Source organism: Aspergillus ochraceoroseus (assembly GCF_002846915.1).
Source record: "Aspergillus ochraceoroseus IBT 24754 chromosome Unknown P175scaffold_2, whole genome shotgun sequence".
In the NCBI taxonomy this organism is placed as follows: Eukaryota; Fungi; Ascomycota; class Eurotiomycetes; order Eurotiales; family Aspergillaceae; genus Aspergillus; species Aspergillus ochraceoroseus.
In genome coordinates, this window is record NW_024468477.1 from 3684129 (window position 1) to 3699476 (window position 15348).

Sequence of the window (15348 nt, forward strand, 5' to 3'; positions counted from 1 at the left end):
TTGCTTCAGTCCTTCATTCTTTTCTGTAATTCTTCGTGTCTCTCTTTTTATTGATTGTTTTCTACACAATATTTCATATTTCTTCAGTCCACCTTTACCTACACCATGTTTTATCCATAATCCACTCTTTTTCCAGCTCTCTTTGCCCCTCATCCTCTTCATCTCTTCATCTCTTCATCCTCTTCATCCTCTTCATCCTCTTCATCCTCTTCATCCTCTTCATCCTCTTCATCCTCTTCATCCTCTTCATCCTCTTCATCCTCTTCATCCTCTTCATCCTCTTCATCCTCTTCATCATCTTCATCTCTTCATTGATATTATATCGATATTGATCGCATTCTCTCATCTGGGTTTATGCCTCAACCAAGTCACTCGTTTACTCCAGTATTCATGTCGCCTTTCTACTCCTCATAAAAGCCGACCGAAACGAACCCCCGAATTGAATCACAACGCAACAATGCATCAACCACCCTCCTGCGCCAGAGTCTGTTTCTTTATATGCGCTCTCATCTCCCTTACATCAGTCTCTGCCGTCGAAACTGCCACAACTGTCGCCGTACCATCACCGTCCAGCCTCAGCGGAAGGATCATCAATGCCGCTGATCTCCCAAATATAGTAGGGTCCGAATCGGCGGACGAGCACGATGATCCACTCAATCGACATATCACGCTCAATATCAACTCCCCGGCCGCAAGTATCCACCATCATGGCGCACACACACACGCGCACGAGCATCACCACGGAGAGACACTGCTCGTCCCCAGATCATCGACCTCATCTACTACTTTCTTCCCCCAAGCCTTCGACACCAGTCTCTCCGACAACTTCACCACCACGAGCTGCCCCAAGTTCTTCAAAAAATTCCTCTCAGACACCACCTACACGAACTGCCATGCCATCTCTATGCTCCTGCGCGACTCTGCGGCCTTCTTCCAGGCCCTCAACTCCGCTGCCTCGACGTCTCATATTCTTGACCTCGCCTGTGCCGCTGATGTCGAGTCCTGTGCCGCCACCATGTCCTCGCTCGCCTCCTCCCTCCTCCAGAGCAACAACTGTGCCCAGGACTACCAAGCCGGTAATCCCGTCGTCACAAACGCCTACATCGACATGATCACCTACGAACCCATATACCGCGCCACCTGTCTCACCAGCCCAGAAACAACCGACTACTGCTTCGTCGACGCCATCACAAACACTTCCAGTGCCGCTAACTACGATATCTACCTCCTCCCTTACGGTAGCACCATCACCTCCGCCCCCTTCCCCACCTGCAACTCTTGCATCCAGGCTTCCCTGGATATCTTCAGCAGCTGGGCCCAGGTTACCGGCCAGCCACTCACGACGTCTTACCTCCCAACAGCCAAGGCAATCAACAGCAACTGTGGCGCGGGCTTTGCGGCCGTGAATATCACCGTTCGCTCAGATTCCACTACAGCTGGTGTATCCGCTGCTGTTTCTTTGAATCCTCTCATTGCTATCTGGGTTACACTCGTAGCCAGTATAGTGCTTTTAGCGTTCTAATTTTTTTTTTTTTTTTTTTTAATTTTTCAACTTATACACCTTGTGACTCGGTGTATTGTTTTTTCTATCCTACTTTCTAGATTCTCGGTTCGGGCTTGGACTATGTATGGATGATGACAGCGATATTTTTGGTTTTATTTTCTTTCTTTGTATCCGGTGGTGATAATTCTAATAGCTAAAACTTGTATATGTATATAATAATCCATCAACCCACGCGCAATGAATAAGAGGATATGCTGCCTTTTCATTGTTTACCACATAGAGTCGAACCTTTACTTACAAGGTACGGCATGGTTTTGTCCAACCCTTGGTAGGAAGGCCGTACTCCCTTTGGAAAACATTCATAACGACCCCAGAGGATAAAAAAATGCATCCCCGGACTTGAATAAAATATAAACAGCTGTGATCACAAGGCTTTTATGGATTCATGCCCTATACCACATCACAGCTTTTGCTTTCTTCTTTCTGATCTCTATAATAAACTGATGAGTCTGCATTGATGGAATATGGGAACAAATGCAGAATAGATAAATAGATGATGCCAGCTGGATTCTCAGAATCTCAGAGATAAACAAATGAGGTATATCCAGCCCAAGTAAATCACATCACAGATATAAAGATATAGAGAGAAAGATATGCGTGAAGGAAAAAAAAGAAAAAAAAAAAAAAAAAGACATAGAGTATAATATAGTCAGTCATCGCTCAAAGACGAATAGAAATAGATATAGATATGGAATCATAATGGCGTTTCGTCTAATAAAACGAACAAGATGAGGAGGCTGAGGAAGACGAGGGGAGGGGAGGATTAACTCCCATGTGACTGAACACCGCCCATCGCAACCCCAAGGAGACTCTGGGGACCACCGAGGCTATCGATTCCCGACTTGAGGCTGGAGGCTGTGCCCTTATCCCGTTTGATGCGAAAGTAGGCAGCCTTTGCGAATCGGTTCAGCTGCGCCCAGAAATGTCGGCCTGCTGGATGCACCGCGATTCGTTCAAGAAGATCTGCGGTGGCTTCGCGGACGGCTAGGTCCGCGTGGAAGAGGCCCATGGCTAGGTAGAAGAGACCGGCTTGGTTCTCTGGGGTGACGGTGAGAAGCTGGCAGATCCCTCCGTAGTCTTTGATCGCGTGCGAGAAGGCTACATAGATAACCCCAGCATCGGCCGGGGCAAGCTTTAGGGTTCGCAACCGATCGTGATGATGATGGAGGTCAGGCTTTTGAATGGGCCGTGCTGGGTAGTACATGGCTGCAATATCTTGGATGAATGAGTAGTAGGAGCGCGTGGTACGCCAGCCTTCAATTCTGGAAACCGATGCCATCAACTCACGCTGTTTGGCCAATTCGTCCGGCCAGACGTAGCCGTGTCCGCGGAGAGTAGTCGGGTCAAGGGGATCCGCCTGCACGCCACTGGGGCTCTCTGGGTATAACTCCTCATTGGGGCCAATGATGTACAGGTTCGATGCGCCGTAGACTGTCTCCTCAAAAGCAGCAGCCACTCTCGTGAATTTGGTGATGTATGCCCGCCACTTGGCTCTAATTGCATTCTCTCCGTGCCTGTTCGTGATGCTGCGTAACACATCTTCCATAAACAGGTTGTCTCCACTTGGGTCGGAGTTTGAGCTCGATGAGCTGTTGGCCAACGAAGCTTGTTGTTGGAAATACAAAAGGCCGTCAGTAATTGGAGCAGGTTCGATGTGATTGCTGATCTTCATCCGACCGGTTGGTAGGTCGCAGAGGACGTCCCACCACTCGGGGTGGTTAGCAAAGGTAGGATTGGTGACACCCGCAATGAATCCCGGCACTTTGAGTAGATCATCAATCTTAGTTAGATCAGTGTAAGGAAAGGCATGGCGGGTGAATCCGCGCAGGATTCCTCCGGATGCCAGCGCGCACGCCGCCAGCACCGCCTCAGCAACTTCTCCCGATGGGCGATTGTGGCCAAGGAATACCACTCGTTTTTGGGTCAGCATGGCATTCACCAAGACGATGATCGGGTGGGTAAACGCGCCGCTGCTGGTGAGGTGAGGATGGAGAGGGAAAGCTTGCGGCGATGTGGCATGTGGCGCGGAGAAGATCTGGATGAGCTTAACTAAGGAGAAATCACCCACAATCTCAGGCCAGATCACGGTGGGTACCTTGACTGGAATTGGAATATCATGGTAAATAATCTTGGACTCAAACTCGTGCGTATCTCGAGGAAGAACGTGGCGGGAAGAGGCCCTTTTGGGCGACGGGGGGGTTTCGTCATCCCCCTCATGTATCTCCCCGTCCTCAATCATTCGCTGATGAATCATTTGCTCGAATTTCTCAATGAACATATCCTTGCTGTTGCTGGCCTGTAGTATTTGGCGTTCCAGCATTGATAGCCTGGGTAACAGGGAAAGATCCATAGCGTTGACAGCATTGTAGAGCGACGCGAGGGTTTCCGGATATGGCGATTTAAAGTAGTCCTCCAGGGCTAATAGAAGAATTGGCTGGGTTTGTGAGTGGAACGTCCGGAGTAGAGCTCAAAGCATACATACTTTATATATATGAAGGAAGGAATGTCGGGTACATATCGCCATGGCCTTGACCACTGCACCTCTGCATCTAGTTAGCTTTGTTGCTCTTGCCTATGAGACCGCGATTGACCAGAAACATACCGCTTCACTGTATTGTCCTGCTTTGTATTGACCAAATTGAGCACATACATCAGCGGGGGCCCTTCCCCCGCATCTTCATCATCACTGCTTTGCTCTTCCTCAGTGGTTTCTCCTGATCCATCCTCCAGACTGTCGCTAGTTTCGTCATCCTCCCCATGCTTTGCTGGGTCGCTCTTCTTTTTCTTTTTCTTTTTAGCCTCGTCCTCCGCTTCCGTGCTGGTATCTTTGTGCAGAAAAAATATGGTCCAATCCTGGCTACGGACGTGCGTCTGATCGGGTAACATCAGCTCCGCCAGCATACTCTCATCACCGCTGATAGGAGCCGGGTACTGATGTTCCATGATCGGACCCCGATCGATGTGGAACGAGGCCACTAGAATAAACTCTACATGGCGCTCCGGGGAATCACGAGGATATTGCGACTTGTGCCTGCGCGGTTTTAAGCTCGATGCTGGAGTAGCGGCGGGTGGTTCTCCAGAGCGACGTCGCCCCGAAGTTTGCGAGCTCCTCGGGGAGACCGAGGAGAGTTTGCGGGTTACCGACGGGGAAGGAGACAGCCGGGGTAAGCCATTGGGTTTGGCCAGACTCGAGGCCACATGAGCCGTTTCATCTGAGGAGCGTATCGGCAGTGTGGCACTCATTGTCCTTGCTGAAAGGGGACAAGAGAAATGGAGGAAGGGCGTTTGTTTCGTGGAGGAGGCGGGAGAAAGGATCGAAGGTCAAGAGCGGGAAAGAGGGAGGGATTAGTAGAGGTGGGATAGCTCCAGACAGCTGTGGAACAACGGCAGCAGCATGCTCAATCGATGCGCCAATCGGGAGGGAAACTAGATGATTAAACCATGTAGTCCGTGGATGCGAGAAGAGGCTGAGGATCGGAAGATGATGAATCGTTCAGATCAACACAGCAGTGGCAGACGAAATGCAACAACATGTCTTGAATTTGCTCTTTCTTATTGAGATTCAGGGGGGGGGGGGGGGGGGGAAAGAAAGGGGGCCCTCAGTAAAGCGATTTCCCAGCGAACGGATCTAATCTCCACAGCGGGGGGGGATTTCGATGTTAAATATTGCAAGACGTGGATAGTTTAGAATATCAATGGAATAAAAATAGGATAGGGGATACAAAATACAGAAGATCTATTGTTTTTTTTTTTTTTTTTTTAGAATTATGTATATATTATATATGCACATAGTTAGTTATATATATCTACCTAGTTATATATATACATAAGTAATGATAATTTACTGCGGTGCTTCTAAATAGCCCCTCCCCGCACGTGCTTTGAATCGGGCCGACTCATTCCCCGAAATCAAGCCTGTTTGTTTTGTTTGGATGGATTTCCATTCTGGGAAGTATGTATCTATCGTGGAGTTCACTTCAGCTTCAATTCCCACGTTTCTCTTTCCTATCGCCATCATATCCCCTCTCCATTTCTTGCTCCCCTGTTTCTTGGGAGCTTTTTATTGGTTTTCTCTTTCAATTAATTGCTTTTTTTAAAAAAAAAAAAAATCCTCGTTCATATTTCCCCCAACATGGTAATGTTTGCTCCTACTGGGATTCCTCTCATCCCCACTAACCCCTCCAGGTCCCCTCCAACAATGCTCCTTTCCGACCCTCGCCACTATCCTTTGGCTCCCCTCGGGCATCACCGTTTCGCCGCCCATCTACTCCTGGATCTCCTCCAACGCAGGCCCGCCCAGTTACTCCGGGAAGCTCACCAGGTCGAGGCTACACTCCTGTGGTCTCTCCTAGTAAATTGAATCAGTCGTACACGGTTGAAGACCACGATGCCTCTCCCAAGGACAGAGACCCAATTCCTCAGCCCCGATTTACCCGTGAAGCTTCATCGTCCCCGACTCGGGGAGCCAACACCCTTGAAACCTCCCCTTCAACGATGGAGGCCAAAACTGCGAGTATGATGGCTGCAACTTCCGACACCGTAGCCCGATTAGCCCCAGCCCAACTCAGGGAGATCCGAGAGGCGTTTCAGGTTCTGGATAGAGATAACGACGGGTTTGTAGACAAGGACGATGTGGCAGATGTCCTGGTGAATGTGGGTACGTAGATGACCCAAGCGCGGCATGAACACACCCAGGGTCCAGAGCCAAGCTGACGAACATGCGAAATAGGCCAAGACGCGTCTGCAGTATCTAAATTCTTCCCTCCTGGAAACTCTCCTACCATCAATTTCCCTACCTTCTTGAATACACTCTCTCAGCTACTCGCGCCCTTGTCTTCCCGACAGGAACTGGTCAACGCTTTGGCAGCATTCGATGAAGACGATAGCGGCCAGATCGACGTGGAGGAATTACGAGACGCACTTCTACATACCACTCCCGATGACGGAGAACTCCCGCTGACGGACCGTGAGATTAATGAGGTTCTCAATGGATTTACAGCCCGAAGAGCGTTTGGGGGTAAGACTGGGAAGGTGACCGGAGGAGGCAAGAGAGGAGAAGTGCTGAAATACCCAGAGTTTGTCAATGCCGTAATGGGGGGTACGGAGAATGGGCAGGGGAAACGAGATTCTTGAACCTGGGATTCTGGGTTTGGAGGCCCTGAACCGGCGTATATCTAATTATATTTGCTCACTTTACTATCATTTTGGAAGGACTGGCGTTGAGGATGCAAGGGTATGTTTATTATTTCGTATAGCTCTGGTAGCTGTGTCAATATTAAATACTGTGGTGTCACTCCCTAGATTCTATCTGCTAGACAAGTACCAATAATAACCACAATAACCACAGTATCTAGAACGAATCCAATGCAGGTTAAACCGTTAAGCTGGATCATGTCCTGACAGGCACTAAATTAGCAGTAACACCCTAGCAACAAAAACGCCGCGATCGTGGGTTAGTCTACGAATTAACCGCGCCGTCGCGTGGGAACCAACGAGTCTCTCCGCATTCCTCCATTGGTAAAAAAAAAAAGCCCGCCACCTAAATAACTCCTTGGACACTTCAGTATACAACTCATCCTTCTCTCTTGCGCTCGCTATCCAACCCCCATCATCTGTACATCCATTCATGGACCATCTTCCTGGCCTTGGTTGACCGGAAGATGGTGAGTTGTCCTGGCGACTCCAGCTGAACCAACCATCGCCATCCCTCTCGCTCACCACCAACTTCATGGCTTCCCAACCACCCACGCAGGCCCAGTTGAACCTCGCTGCTCTGGCCGGATCCCCATCACCACGGACGATGCGAGGTCTGCGTAAAATCCAATCCCACCAGACCCTCTCCTCCAGCCCTTCGTTAGCCTCTTCTCTTCTTCCCAACACTCGTTCTTCCGCCGGGCCTGCGGAGCTCTCTCAACCGGCCCAGCTCGACTCCCCTGTTCGCCTTCGAACGCATCGTCGCGCGAGATCCAACAGTGATGCTAGTTCCCGTGATGCTCCCGCGATTTCATCCCAACGGCGCCCAGGTAGAAAAACTGGCTCAGGGTTTGGAGTCAAGAGATCTCTTTTAGAGACCCTCCTGCGCGATGGACCTCAGCAGGGGAATGTCCAGGAAGCGCTACAGGAGTTGAGATACTTGGTTCTATCTACACGTGTGGAAGCAGATGGTGATGGCATGGTATGCGTTTTCTATCCCCGTTGTGCTGTCGGACAATAACGCAACGTTCCTCTTGCTATTGACTAACTCCTTACGTCCCAGTCAACGTATCGGGTTTATTTATGGCTGATCCTCCTTGATATCCCCCTTCTCCCAGCCGACGAATACATTTCCCTCATCCATCGAGGCCGTTCTCCTGCATATACCAAAATCCGCAACGACACCTTTCGCACGTTGGCCACTGATCCGCTGTTTAAACGCCGCGTTACAGAAGCAAGTCTAATCAGGCTCCTCAATGCAGTAGCCTGGAGACTCCACGATGCCAAATCCAAACACAAACTCAAGTCTCGGCCTTCCTCGTCCCGTCGACGAGAAATGGAGCTTCTTATCAACACTCCCCCAAGCATTGCGGAGGAAGAACCCTCTGCTGACGACATGACTCCCAGTAGCGCCTCCAACAACAGCCTTGCGGGTAGCCACGCCACAAACAGCCCGGGCATCACTAGCGAGTCCGCAATCTACGTGCAAGGCATGAATGTGCTTTGTGCCCCGTTTCTCTACGCAGCCCGCAGCGAAGCGGAGGCCTTTGCCCTCTTCCACACCTTTATCACCCGTGAATGCCCCGGCTATATCCGTGGCGCCATGGATGGCGTGCACCGTGGGCTCGTCCTCGTTGATCGATGTCTTGAAATCGTCGAGCCGAAGCTCGCGGCTTACCTCTTCTCCAAGGGTCTCCAGGCAAAGCTGTATGCTTTTCCTTCCGTTCTGACCCTCTGCGCCTGCACCCCCCCTTTACCCGAAGTACTTCATCTCTGGGATTTCCTTTTCGCCTACGGACCTCACCTAAACATCCTGTGCATTGTGGCGCAGCTGATCCAAATGCGAGACACACTTCTCAATAGTCCAAGGTGCGTTACCTTTTTTTCTTTGTCGCCTTTTTTTTTTTTTTTTTTCCCTTTGTTTTCTTTTTCTTTCTCCCCCCCTTTTCCCCACTCGGCCAGCCCGACATGATCGACCAGTCACATCATTCACCTCCCCATTGTGACTCCATTTGGCCCCGAACAGAGGTTATATCAAACACTCTATGCGTCCAGAATATCTGACTCGTTCTTTTCTGAGATATACAGTCCAAACAAAATCCTTCGGTCCTTCCCGCCCCTCGACGCTAAAGAGATCATCGCCCTGGCCGTCCTGATCGTCCGTAAGATCCCTGAACCATTATATGCCGAGTTGATCGGCCATGCGAAATAAACGAACCTTCCATAGATGCCCTCCTCGAACCTCGAACGAGCATTTCTAGTTAGGCTTTTACACCTTTCCACCTTCGAACCGTGCACCGTGGACCATAATCACCACACCACCCGCAATCTCACTATTTACGTACCTTAATCCTTGTATTATTTTACATTTTATGCCCTAGGTAACCGGACTTTGTTTACCGAGGTGTTTGAGTTTATTTCATTTCCTCGGTAACGAATCACACGGCGTTGACATTTTAACTTGCGTTTTGATTTGATGTGATGTGATTTGATTTGATTTGATTTGATTTGATTTGATTTTGATTGATTTTCTTGTTTTATACTCTTCAGTTCATGAATTGATTGCATTATTGATGCAACGCAACGCAACGCCACGCAACGAGATGAGATGAGATGAGACGAGGGCACGAAAGCATGACCGGCTAGACGAGACTGAGAAGACACCAAACAGAAGAAGACAAAGAACGCAAAGAAAGAGAAGTGGGAAGGAAGGAAGGGAAAGAGGAACGAATGGATGGATGGATGGATGGATGGATGGATGGAAACATTCATGTCCTCTGTCTGTCTGTCTATCTGATCTGTTTTTCCTCACCGACGGCAAAGGCCCGCTGATACAGACCGGTTTAGATGACTGATGAATAAATGAAAATGATTTTACATTTTATTGTCTCTATCATACCATATCTCTCTCTGTCTTATTTTTTATTTACTTATTTGGGCTTCTTTATTTTGGGTTCTCGGGGATTCTAAAGCCTCATGCAATACAGAGTAAGTACTCCGTGGAAACTACATTAATTGACTCCATTCATCTTACATTTAGATTGATTGATGATAGATATGATATACCTTGCTTGAATTTTCTCTTGCCATATATACGCCTAAACCCCGACTCAAGAACAGATAGTAAAAATAAATCAAGTACAAGGTGATACCGACAAACAAAACACAACAAGAAAACAGTAACAGTTAAAAGTAACAGTAATAGTAACAGCGGCAGTAGCAGTAGCAGTAACAAAATAACAATGCAAGCAGATGAAAGTGTTAAGCGACGCAAACCCCACCACACCGTATACCCGCACCAGAAATAAATCACAGATGATGCATGTAAAAAGTAACCTCCCAAAGCTTCAGCTGAGAGAAGAAAGGTAAGCCCCCAATTGGAAATTCAGGTGAAAGGGGTCAAGTCATCACTGCGGCCGTCCTTCCAATCCCCGAACCATTGATAACGAGTGGCTGACACCTGTCAATCGGCTTCGAAAGTGGAGGCTTCGCAGTCTCGCATGGCTCGACTGGCTTCGGCTCATCATCTGAGCTCTCCGAAGCGGCACAGCTACAGGCAGAAGTGCTCGTACTAGAACAGGTACCATCGGGCTGCATCTGATCTGTCCGACCAGTGGGGGGATCGACCACGACGACTGCGGTAGCGGCAGCAGTGGTGCTCTCGGTTTTACCGGGGTTAGTGACCATGCCACTACCGGGGTTGAGATTATACGAGGCGATGTGGATACTCCTGTCGATTTTGACGCGGATCTTAGAGCCCATGAAGACAGTGTTGTTGTACAGGCCTATGGCACGTTTGGCCTCCTCTGCGGAGGCAAGTGTGACGCGGGCAAATCCCTTGCAGCGGCTGGTTTCGGGGTCAGTGGGGACTTCACACTTCTCGATCGCACCTGCGGCAGCTTCTTGCAGAAGGTTTCGGAGGTCTTGCGCTGTGGTAGTTGGGCTAAGGTTTTGGATGAAGATAGTGCGGCGCCCCGGTTGGCGAGATGGAGCGTTGGAGTATGCGGGGAAGAGAGGGGGATGACTGTGAGTGTAGGTGTACATGGCTTTCCGGGGGATGCTAGCATTGCTGCTATTGTTGGCGCCGGTGGGGGTGTGGTTTGGTCTGCGCTGGTTCAGTCGGATGCTGGGTGCCATAATGGGAGGGTGCATGTGGGACATGGGATATGCTGGGAGGATGCCGAATGCCATGGGGTCGCAGAATGCGGGTCGTAAAGCTGGTGAGTTGGGCATGCCGGGGACCGGCTGCGACAATGGGTCTGTGAAAATGGGCATAAATGGCTGGTGTGGGATGGCCATGGGGCTGATCACTGCGCCATATTCGGGCCCGTGATAAGTCGAGCTTGTTGAGATAACGGATCTTTAGTAGCATATTAATATGAGCTCTGCTATAGAAATGCAAGTCTAGACCTACTCTGGGGAAATAGGGGAGGCCGGTACGGCCAGGTTTTGGGTAACTCTCGGGGGCGTTGAATACCCAGCCACATAGTTCGGTGGAAGAACACAAGATGGGCTCTTCGTAGGACCCGCGATGGGTCTCGTAGGGGAGCTGGTTCTGGCTAGGGTAACAACTAGACTCTGTCCCTCCCAACCGTTTGTGGATAGTCTGTCTAAAAAAAAAGCAGCTTTGTGTCAGCTATCTCAAGAATGGAAGTGGCATCCAGAAGCAATAGCCACGTACGGTATGTGCGCCAGGCCTCGTCTTCGTTCTTCACAATAATCTGGCCCAGGCCCGTTGGGAACCCATGGTGGTCATCGTACACGACCGCTTGGCGAATGTGTAAGGCCGTCTGGCGGACCAAGTCTTTGAGTTCTTGCCAGCGGCAGCGGGCTGGAATCTGTCTTCTCAGTAAGACATGCCCCCAGACGAGGACTCTGTTGGGGAAGTGAAGGAACTCACCCCCTGGAGAAACAGCACGAATTCTTCCTCGGATCCTCGAGGTCTCGACACCCGTCCTTTCTCGCGTGGAGGGGAGGGCATTGCTGTTTAAGTGCGGCTGCTATCGATGCAGCCCTTGATCCTTTTTTTCTAGATAGTTCTAGAACAATATAATGGGTAGACTACAGGGGCGAGAGACCCCGAGTCAGAGTATGACGAATTTCTTGTCCGGCGACACAGTTGATATCACAACCCCCAGAGAACGGTGAAACCAAACCAAAGAAAAGGACGGGCGAAGCAAGGTCGGACTGGTAAGGAGAAGAAGCACAATCAGAACTCTCCTTGTAGCTCGTCGGTAATCGCTGTTTTCTTGAGAATACAGTACTTCTGAAGATTTACCCGACGGTCGTGTTTGCGGTGGGAAATCACCGGGTCTTCGGGGTTAAAATACAGTCCTCGCCTTTAAAGACAGAAGGAGGAGCATAGAAGCGAGCGGGACAGGAAAAGAAATAAAGCAAAGCAGAACGCATGAAACTGATATGTTGCCTACATCGAAGCAGCTCCACGGAATGGAGACACAATGGGCTTGGGAGGGGGCAATAGTCCCAGGCGCCGCATCAACTGAAGTAAACAGCCCAATGACGATTCAGGGAAACGGTGGAACGAATGACAAGGAGAAAATAAAGATAGGAGTTGAAACTAGAGGATCAGGGCCAGAGATCTTTGATCGCGAGCTAGATGGCAAAGAGCATGAGAGGGCGAGAGAGGAACCGCTGAACCGCTGACGAATAAAGGGGCGCAGTTCTGACAGCGCGAGACGACAGAGAATGGGACTGAAGGTCGCTGGGATGTGTCAATTCCGCTGGAATCTGGAATCGAGAGGGATCGAGGAGTAGCCTGATATGTCATGCATGATGGACTGACTGCAGTGGAGGTGGAAGAGGAGGATGAAGAAGAGGAAGAGGGAAAAGGAACAGTGGACAAAACAAGACTGGGACCTTTTTTCTGTTTTTTTTTTTTCCTTTTTTTTTTCTTGCCCCTTACGATTTACTCTCATTGTTTTTCTTTTCTTTTTCTTTACTACGACCTTTATTTCATTCCTTTTTTTCTTTTCTTCCCCTTCCTAGGGTCGATTGCAGCATTGATCGGATATCCCAAATCTTACTGGAGATAATCCCAACTCTATCAGATCCAATACAGCAACAATCACATTCAAATTGCCCTTTCAGCCACCCTTGCACAACCCCATCCTTCTCTAGACATCGACCAGACAGATGTTGATGTTACACCGCCAGATTGAGCTCGGGGGAGCAAAAGGTTGAAGCTGGATGGCAAATGGACTTGAGGAATGGTAGACATCCGACCTTGCATGATCTTGCTTGGTGGGTGAGGGTGAGTTGCATCCCGGCCCTTCAGAAATAATGCAATGTCAAGTCAACTTATCAAGATGTAGGTATGACCCGAGAAAAGTGGTGCTTCGAGAAAACTATACAGAAATCCAGTCAAACCCGAAGCGAGACAGACAGAGAGCAGAAGCTTCGTCATACGTGGGAGTAACTCAGTTGCCTCGAAATTGGAAATCAAAAACGGTAGGAAAAAGAAAAAGAAAAAGAAAAAGGAAAATGCAAGCTATGAATGTAATGCAAATCACTCATCTTGATTAGATGGATGCAATATGAGAAATCACAGCTGGGGCTGCTCTTTCTTTTCTCTCTGCTTTTTGAACCTGGCAAGGTTCAGAAATAGAAGAAGCACACAATTTGGGAGTGATTGTGATGTATCATGTCTGGTAAGCCGAGCGCAAGCCTTGTCGGCTTGCGCCCCAGGACAAGTTTCTTCTTCCTCTGTTCTACTGGTCAGTGAACTTCTGGCACTGGTAGTATCGAGCAGAATTTTTTTCGAGCCTTATTGTTGTTCGTTGGTAAGGCGTTTAACGGCCCTCCCAAGGCATTTGGGCAATGGGCAGTTAGGTGGCTCTGTTCTTTGTTCATTGGGAGACACTGGCCATATTCTCCTACTTTGCCTCCGATTCGAGTTTCAGTGCCGTTCTAATGCATCCGGGATAGTCCCTGGACTGACTTGCATATGAGGTATCCATTCTAGCCTCATCAACATCCAAAACTAACCTACCATACTCCGGGCAAGAGGGTACATGCCTCACGCGGCCTGTCTAAAACCATGCAGACCCGGCGATGTACATGTATGGACCATTGGACATTGCCACTGAGATCACCGCCAGTAGTTGCGAATGTTGAATTTCCGTTAATGTTGGGTTCACGGCAGGAGTTGAGCAGCTATGCACTGCGAAGCGACATGGGGAAATTCTGCTAGGACGGTAACTCAAGTCGATTTTCGGCACTCAATGGGACTAAGCGATATTAGAATTGTCCAGCATCATTCTAGGCTCCCAGATAATGTTAGAAAGAGAATATCTATTAGTAACCATGTGAGTTTTGTTCTCTCTGTTTTTACTGGATTCTTTAATCTCCCGCACACTGACTTATATTATCGCCAGGAACCGAAGCATCAACCTTATCCTTCACTAGTTACCTACGGTCCTACATGGTCCAACTTTATAATAAACGACCGAAACTCCATTCAAGAAATAGTTGAAAAGCAAGCACCCCCTCCACGAGGATCTCCCACTAGAAATCCACTCTCTAACCATGTATATAAATTCGCATGCCCAGAGAGAGGGAAAACAAGAACGGAGTTTACAACCTTTATTGGTGAACTAGTTAACTAGTTAACTAAGTTATTACTCTGTAAGCAAGAAATGAGAACGCAAAAGGTCATGAGTCATACAGCATAGTCGCGTGGCCGTCGCTAAATACCGAGTCCTCCTCCTAGGCTACTTGTAGAGCACTAGTAACTGCCATTCTACTCACGTGGACGATTATGGAGTATAGACCATACTAGAATAACTCTGGTCTGCAGTAAGAGTAAAATGCACCGCCGCTGCGGACCGACCGGGGAAAAACAGGCGAAGAGCCTGGGGGCCTGGACCAGAGTGGCTTAAGCGTTGAGGACAACGACTGGAGCAGGTTTCTTATACCTAGGTATTGCAAACCTGGTAGGTAGTTTTCACTACTCCGTATTCTAGAAGACCTAGAATGGCAATGTACTACCTTGGACTCTGCACTATTCCGATCGCATAGGTAGGTATCGGATGACACGGCTCTGTTTTTTCTCTGGGTCTCCGGAAATCCCGAACGATAATGGATGCAATATTCAGCCTTGGGATGGGATATCACATCACATGTCGGCTCTCACAAGCCAAGAATGGTTGAATGCTAGGTTAGGCTCGCAACTTATTCCGCCCTGTACCGGGACAATAGCACGGTGGATGTAAGTACTCTGCATGGGATAGCATTGCGCCACCGTATTCGGAACAGGAGTTATCTGACATCTGTCATTCTCTGCGTGGGATGGGATCAATCGAGTGCGTTTGACAGATGATAGATAGGTATTTGAGCTAGCCATTTTGTCGGGGGGTTGCCCGGCTTAGTGGTTAACTACTACCTACAGCCGACCTCCTAGAGATTAGGAGAATCCTCATTGACCTTCCGATCCGCAAACAGCATATGTACTCGTTAGTCCTCCGTAGAGTACCTAGGGCAGTCTTCAACAGTACCGTACCGATCAAGTGGAACCACATCCCCCTTCCTCCACCCGAAACAAAATCCTGCATTGGACAGAGTACGGAGGCACT

The 15348-nt window shown here is 49.1% G+C and overlaps 10 protein-coding genes across 10 annotated transcripts; 5 read left to right on the forward strand and 5 right to left on the reverse strand.

Moving 5' to 3' along the window:
- The first annotated feature begins 4 nt into the window (after positions 1-4).
- P175DRAFT_0499959 (uncharacterized protein) lies at positions 5-1793 on the forward strand. Its single transcript, XM_040896848.1, has one exon. The coding sequence runs from the start codon at positions 458-460 to the stop codon at positions 1520-1522; it is 1065 nt and encodes a 354-aa protein (XP_040754800.1). The 5' UTR covers positions 5-457; the 3' UTR covers positions 1523-1793.
- Positions 159-392, reverse strand: P175DRAFT_0530522 (uncharacterized protein; the record flags this gene model as incomplete). Its single annotated transcript, XM_040899794.1, has 2 exons — positions 159-306; positions 373-392. The coding sequence occupies 2 exons, from the start codon at positions 390-392 to the stop codon at positions 159-161; spliced, it is 168 nt and encodes a 55-aa protein (XP_040754801.1).
- Positions 1794-2168: 375 nt separating the features above from the next.
- P175DRAFT_0556054 (AFI1/MesA family protein) lies at positions 2169-5111 on the reverse strand. Its single transcript, XM_040900669.1, has 3 exons — positions 4167-5111; positions 4047-4107; positions 2169-3998 (listed from the first exon to the last, which is right to left on the reverse strand). The coding sequence occupies exons 1-3, from the start codon at positions 4805-4807 to the stop codon at positions 2328-2330; spliced, it is 2373 nt and encodes a 790-aa protein (XP_040754802.1). The 5' UTR covers positions 4808-5111; the 3' UTR covers positions 2169-2327.
- A 453-nt stretch (positions 5112-5564) lies between these two features.
- P175DRAFT_0475708 (putative calmodulin) lies at positions 5565-6900 on the forward strand. The gene is made up of 3 exons (XM_040895248.1): positions 5565-5699; positions 5750-6221; positions 6294-6900. Exons 1-3 carry the CDS (start codon positions 5697-5699, stop codon positions 6695-6697), a joined length of 879 nt encoding a protein of 292 aa, XP_040754803.1. The 5' UTR covers positions 5565-5696; the 3' UTR covers positions 6698-6900.
- Positions 6901-7292: 392 nt separating this feature from the next.
- P175DRAFT_0432868 (uncharacterized protein) lies at positions 7293-8969 on the forward strand (the record flags this gene model as incomplete). Its single annotated transcript, XM_040893565.1, has 3 exons — positions 7293-7739; positions 7821-8626; positions 8846-8969. 3 exons carry the CDS (start codon positions 7293-7295, stop codon positions 8967-8969), a joined length of 1377 nt encoding a protein of 458 aa, XP_040754804.1.
- Positions 8970-10031: 1062 nt separating this feature from the next.
- Positions 10032-11372, reverse strand: P175DRAFT_0171117 (RNA recognition motif domain-containing protein). The gene has a single exon (XM_040892502.1). It carries the CDS (start codon positions 11054-11056, stop codon positions 10157-10159), a length of 900 nt encoding a protein of 299 aa, XP_040754805.1. The 5' UTR covers positions 11057-11372; the 3' UTR covers positions 10032-10156.
- On the reverse strand, positions 11168-11738 carry P175DRAFT_0432396 (uncharacterized protein; the record flags this gene model as incomplete). The annotated part of the gene is made up of 3 exons (XM_040893537.1): positions 11168-11367; positions 11439-11595; positions 11658-11738. The coding sequence occupies 3 exons, from the start codon at positions 11736-11738 to the stop codon at positions 11168-11170; spliced, it is 438 nt and encodes a 145-aa protein (XP_040754806.1).
- A 742-nt stretch (positions 11739-12480) lies between these two features.
- Positions 12481-13030, reverse strand: P175DRAFT_0499966 (uncharacterized protein). The gene has a single exon (XM_040896849.1). The coding sequence runs from the start codon at positions 12691-12693 to the stop codon at positions 12490-12492; it is 204 nt and encodes a 67-aa protein (XP_040754807.1). The 5' UTR covers positions 12694-13030; the 3' UTR covers positions 12481-12489.
- A 56-nt stretch (positions 13031-13086) lies between these two features.
- On the forward strand, positions 13087-13828 carry P175DRAFT_0171349 (uncharacterized protein). Its single transcript, XM_040892504.1, has one exon. The coding sequence runs from the start codon at positions 13312-13314 to the stop codon at positions 13723-13725; it is 414 nt and encodes a 137-aa protein (XP_040754808.1). The 5' UTR covers positions 13087-13311; the 3' UTR covers positions 13726-13828.
- Position 13829: 1 nt separating this feature from the next.
- P175DRAFT_0171258 (uncharacterized protein) lies at positions 13830-14637 on the forward strand. The gene is made up of 2 exons (XM_040892503.1): positions 13830-14082; positions 14152-14637. Exons 1-2 carry the CDS (start codon positions 13933-13935, stop codon positions 14380-14382), a joined length of 381 nt encoding a protein of 126 aa, XP_040754809.1. The 5' UTR covers positions 13830-13932; the 3' UTR covers positions 14383-14637.
- Positions 14638-15348: the final 711 nt, after the last annotated feature.

Coding starts and splice junctions, on each gene's coding strand:
- P175DRAFT_0556054 (XM_040900669.1), bottom strand. CDS start 4,807: ATGAGTGCCACACTGCCGATACGCTCCTCAGATGAAACGGCTCATGTG. Junction 4,108..4,166: donor CAGGACAATACAGTGAAGCG/GTATGTTTCTGG, acceptor AACTAGATGCAG/AGGTGCAGTGGTCAAGGCCA. Junction 3,999..4,046: donor CCTTCCTTCATATATATAAA/GTATGTATGCTT, acceptor TCACAAACCCAG/CCAATTCTTCTATTAGCCCT.
- P175DRAFT_0499959 (XM_040896848.1), top strand. CDS start 458: ATGCATCAACCACCCTCCTGCGCCAGAGTCTGTTTCTTTATATGCGCT.
- P175DRAFT_0171258 (XM_040892503.1), top strand. CDS start 13,933: ATGCACTGCGAAGCGACATGGGGAAATTCTGCTAGGACGGTAACTCAA. Junction 14,083..14,151: donor GAATATCTATTAGTAACCAT/GTGAGTTTTGTT, acceptor TATTATCGCCAG/GAACCGAAGCATCAACCTTA.
- P175DRAFT_0171349 (XM_040892504.1), top strand. CDS start 13,312: ATGAGAAATCACAGCTGGGGCTGCTCTTTCTTTTCTCTCTGCTTTTTG.
- P175DRAFT_0475708 (XM_040895248.1), top strand. Junction 6,222..6,293: donor AGATGTCCTGGTGAATGTGG/GTACGTAGATGA, acceptor CATGCGAAATAG/GCCAAGACGCGTCTGCAGTA.
- P175DRAFT_0499966 (XM_040896849.1), bottom strand. CDS start 12,693: ATGAGAGTAAATCGTAAGGGGCAAGAAAAAAAAAAGGAAAAAAAAAAA.
- P175DRAFT_0171117 (XM_040892502.1), bottom strand. CDS start 11,056: ATGGCCATCCCACACCAGCCATTTATGCCCATTTTCACAGACCCATTG.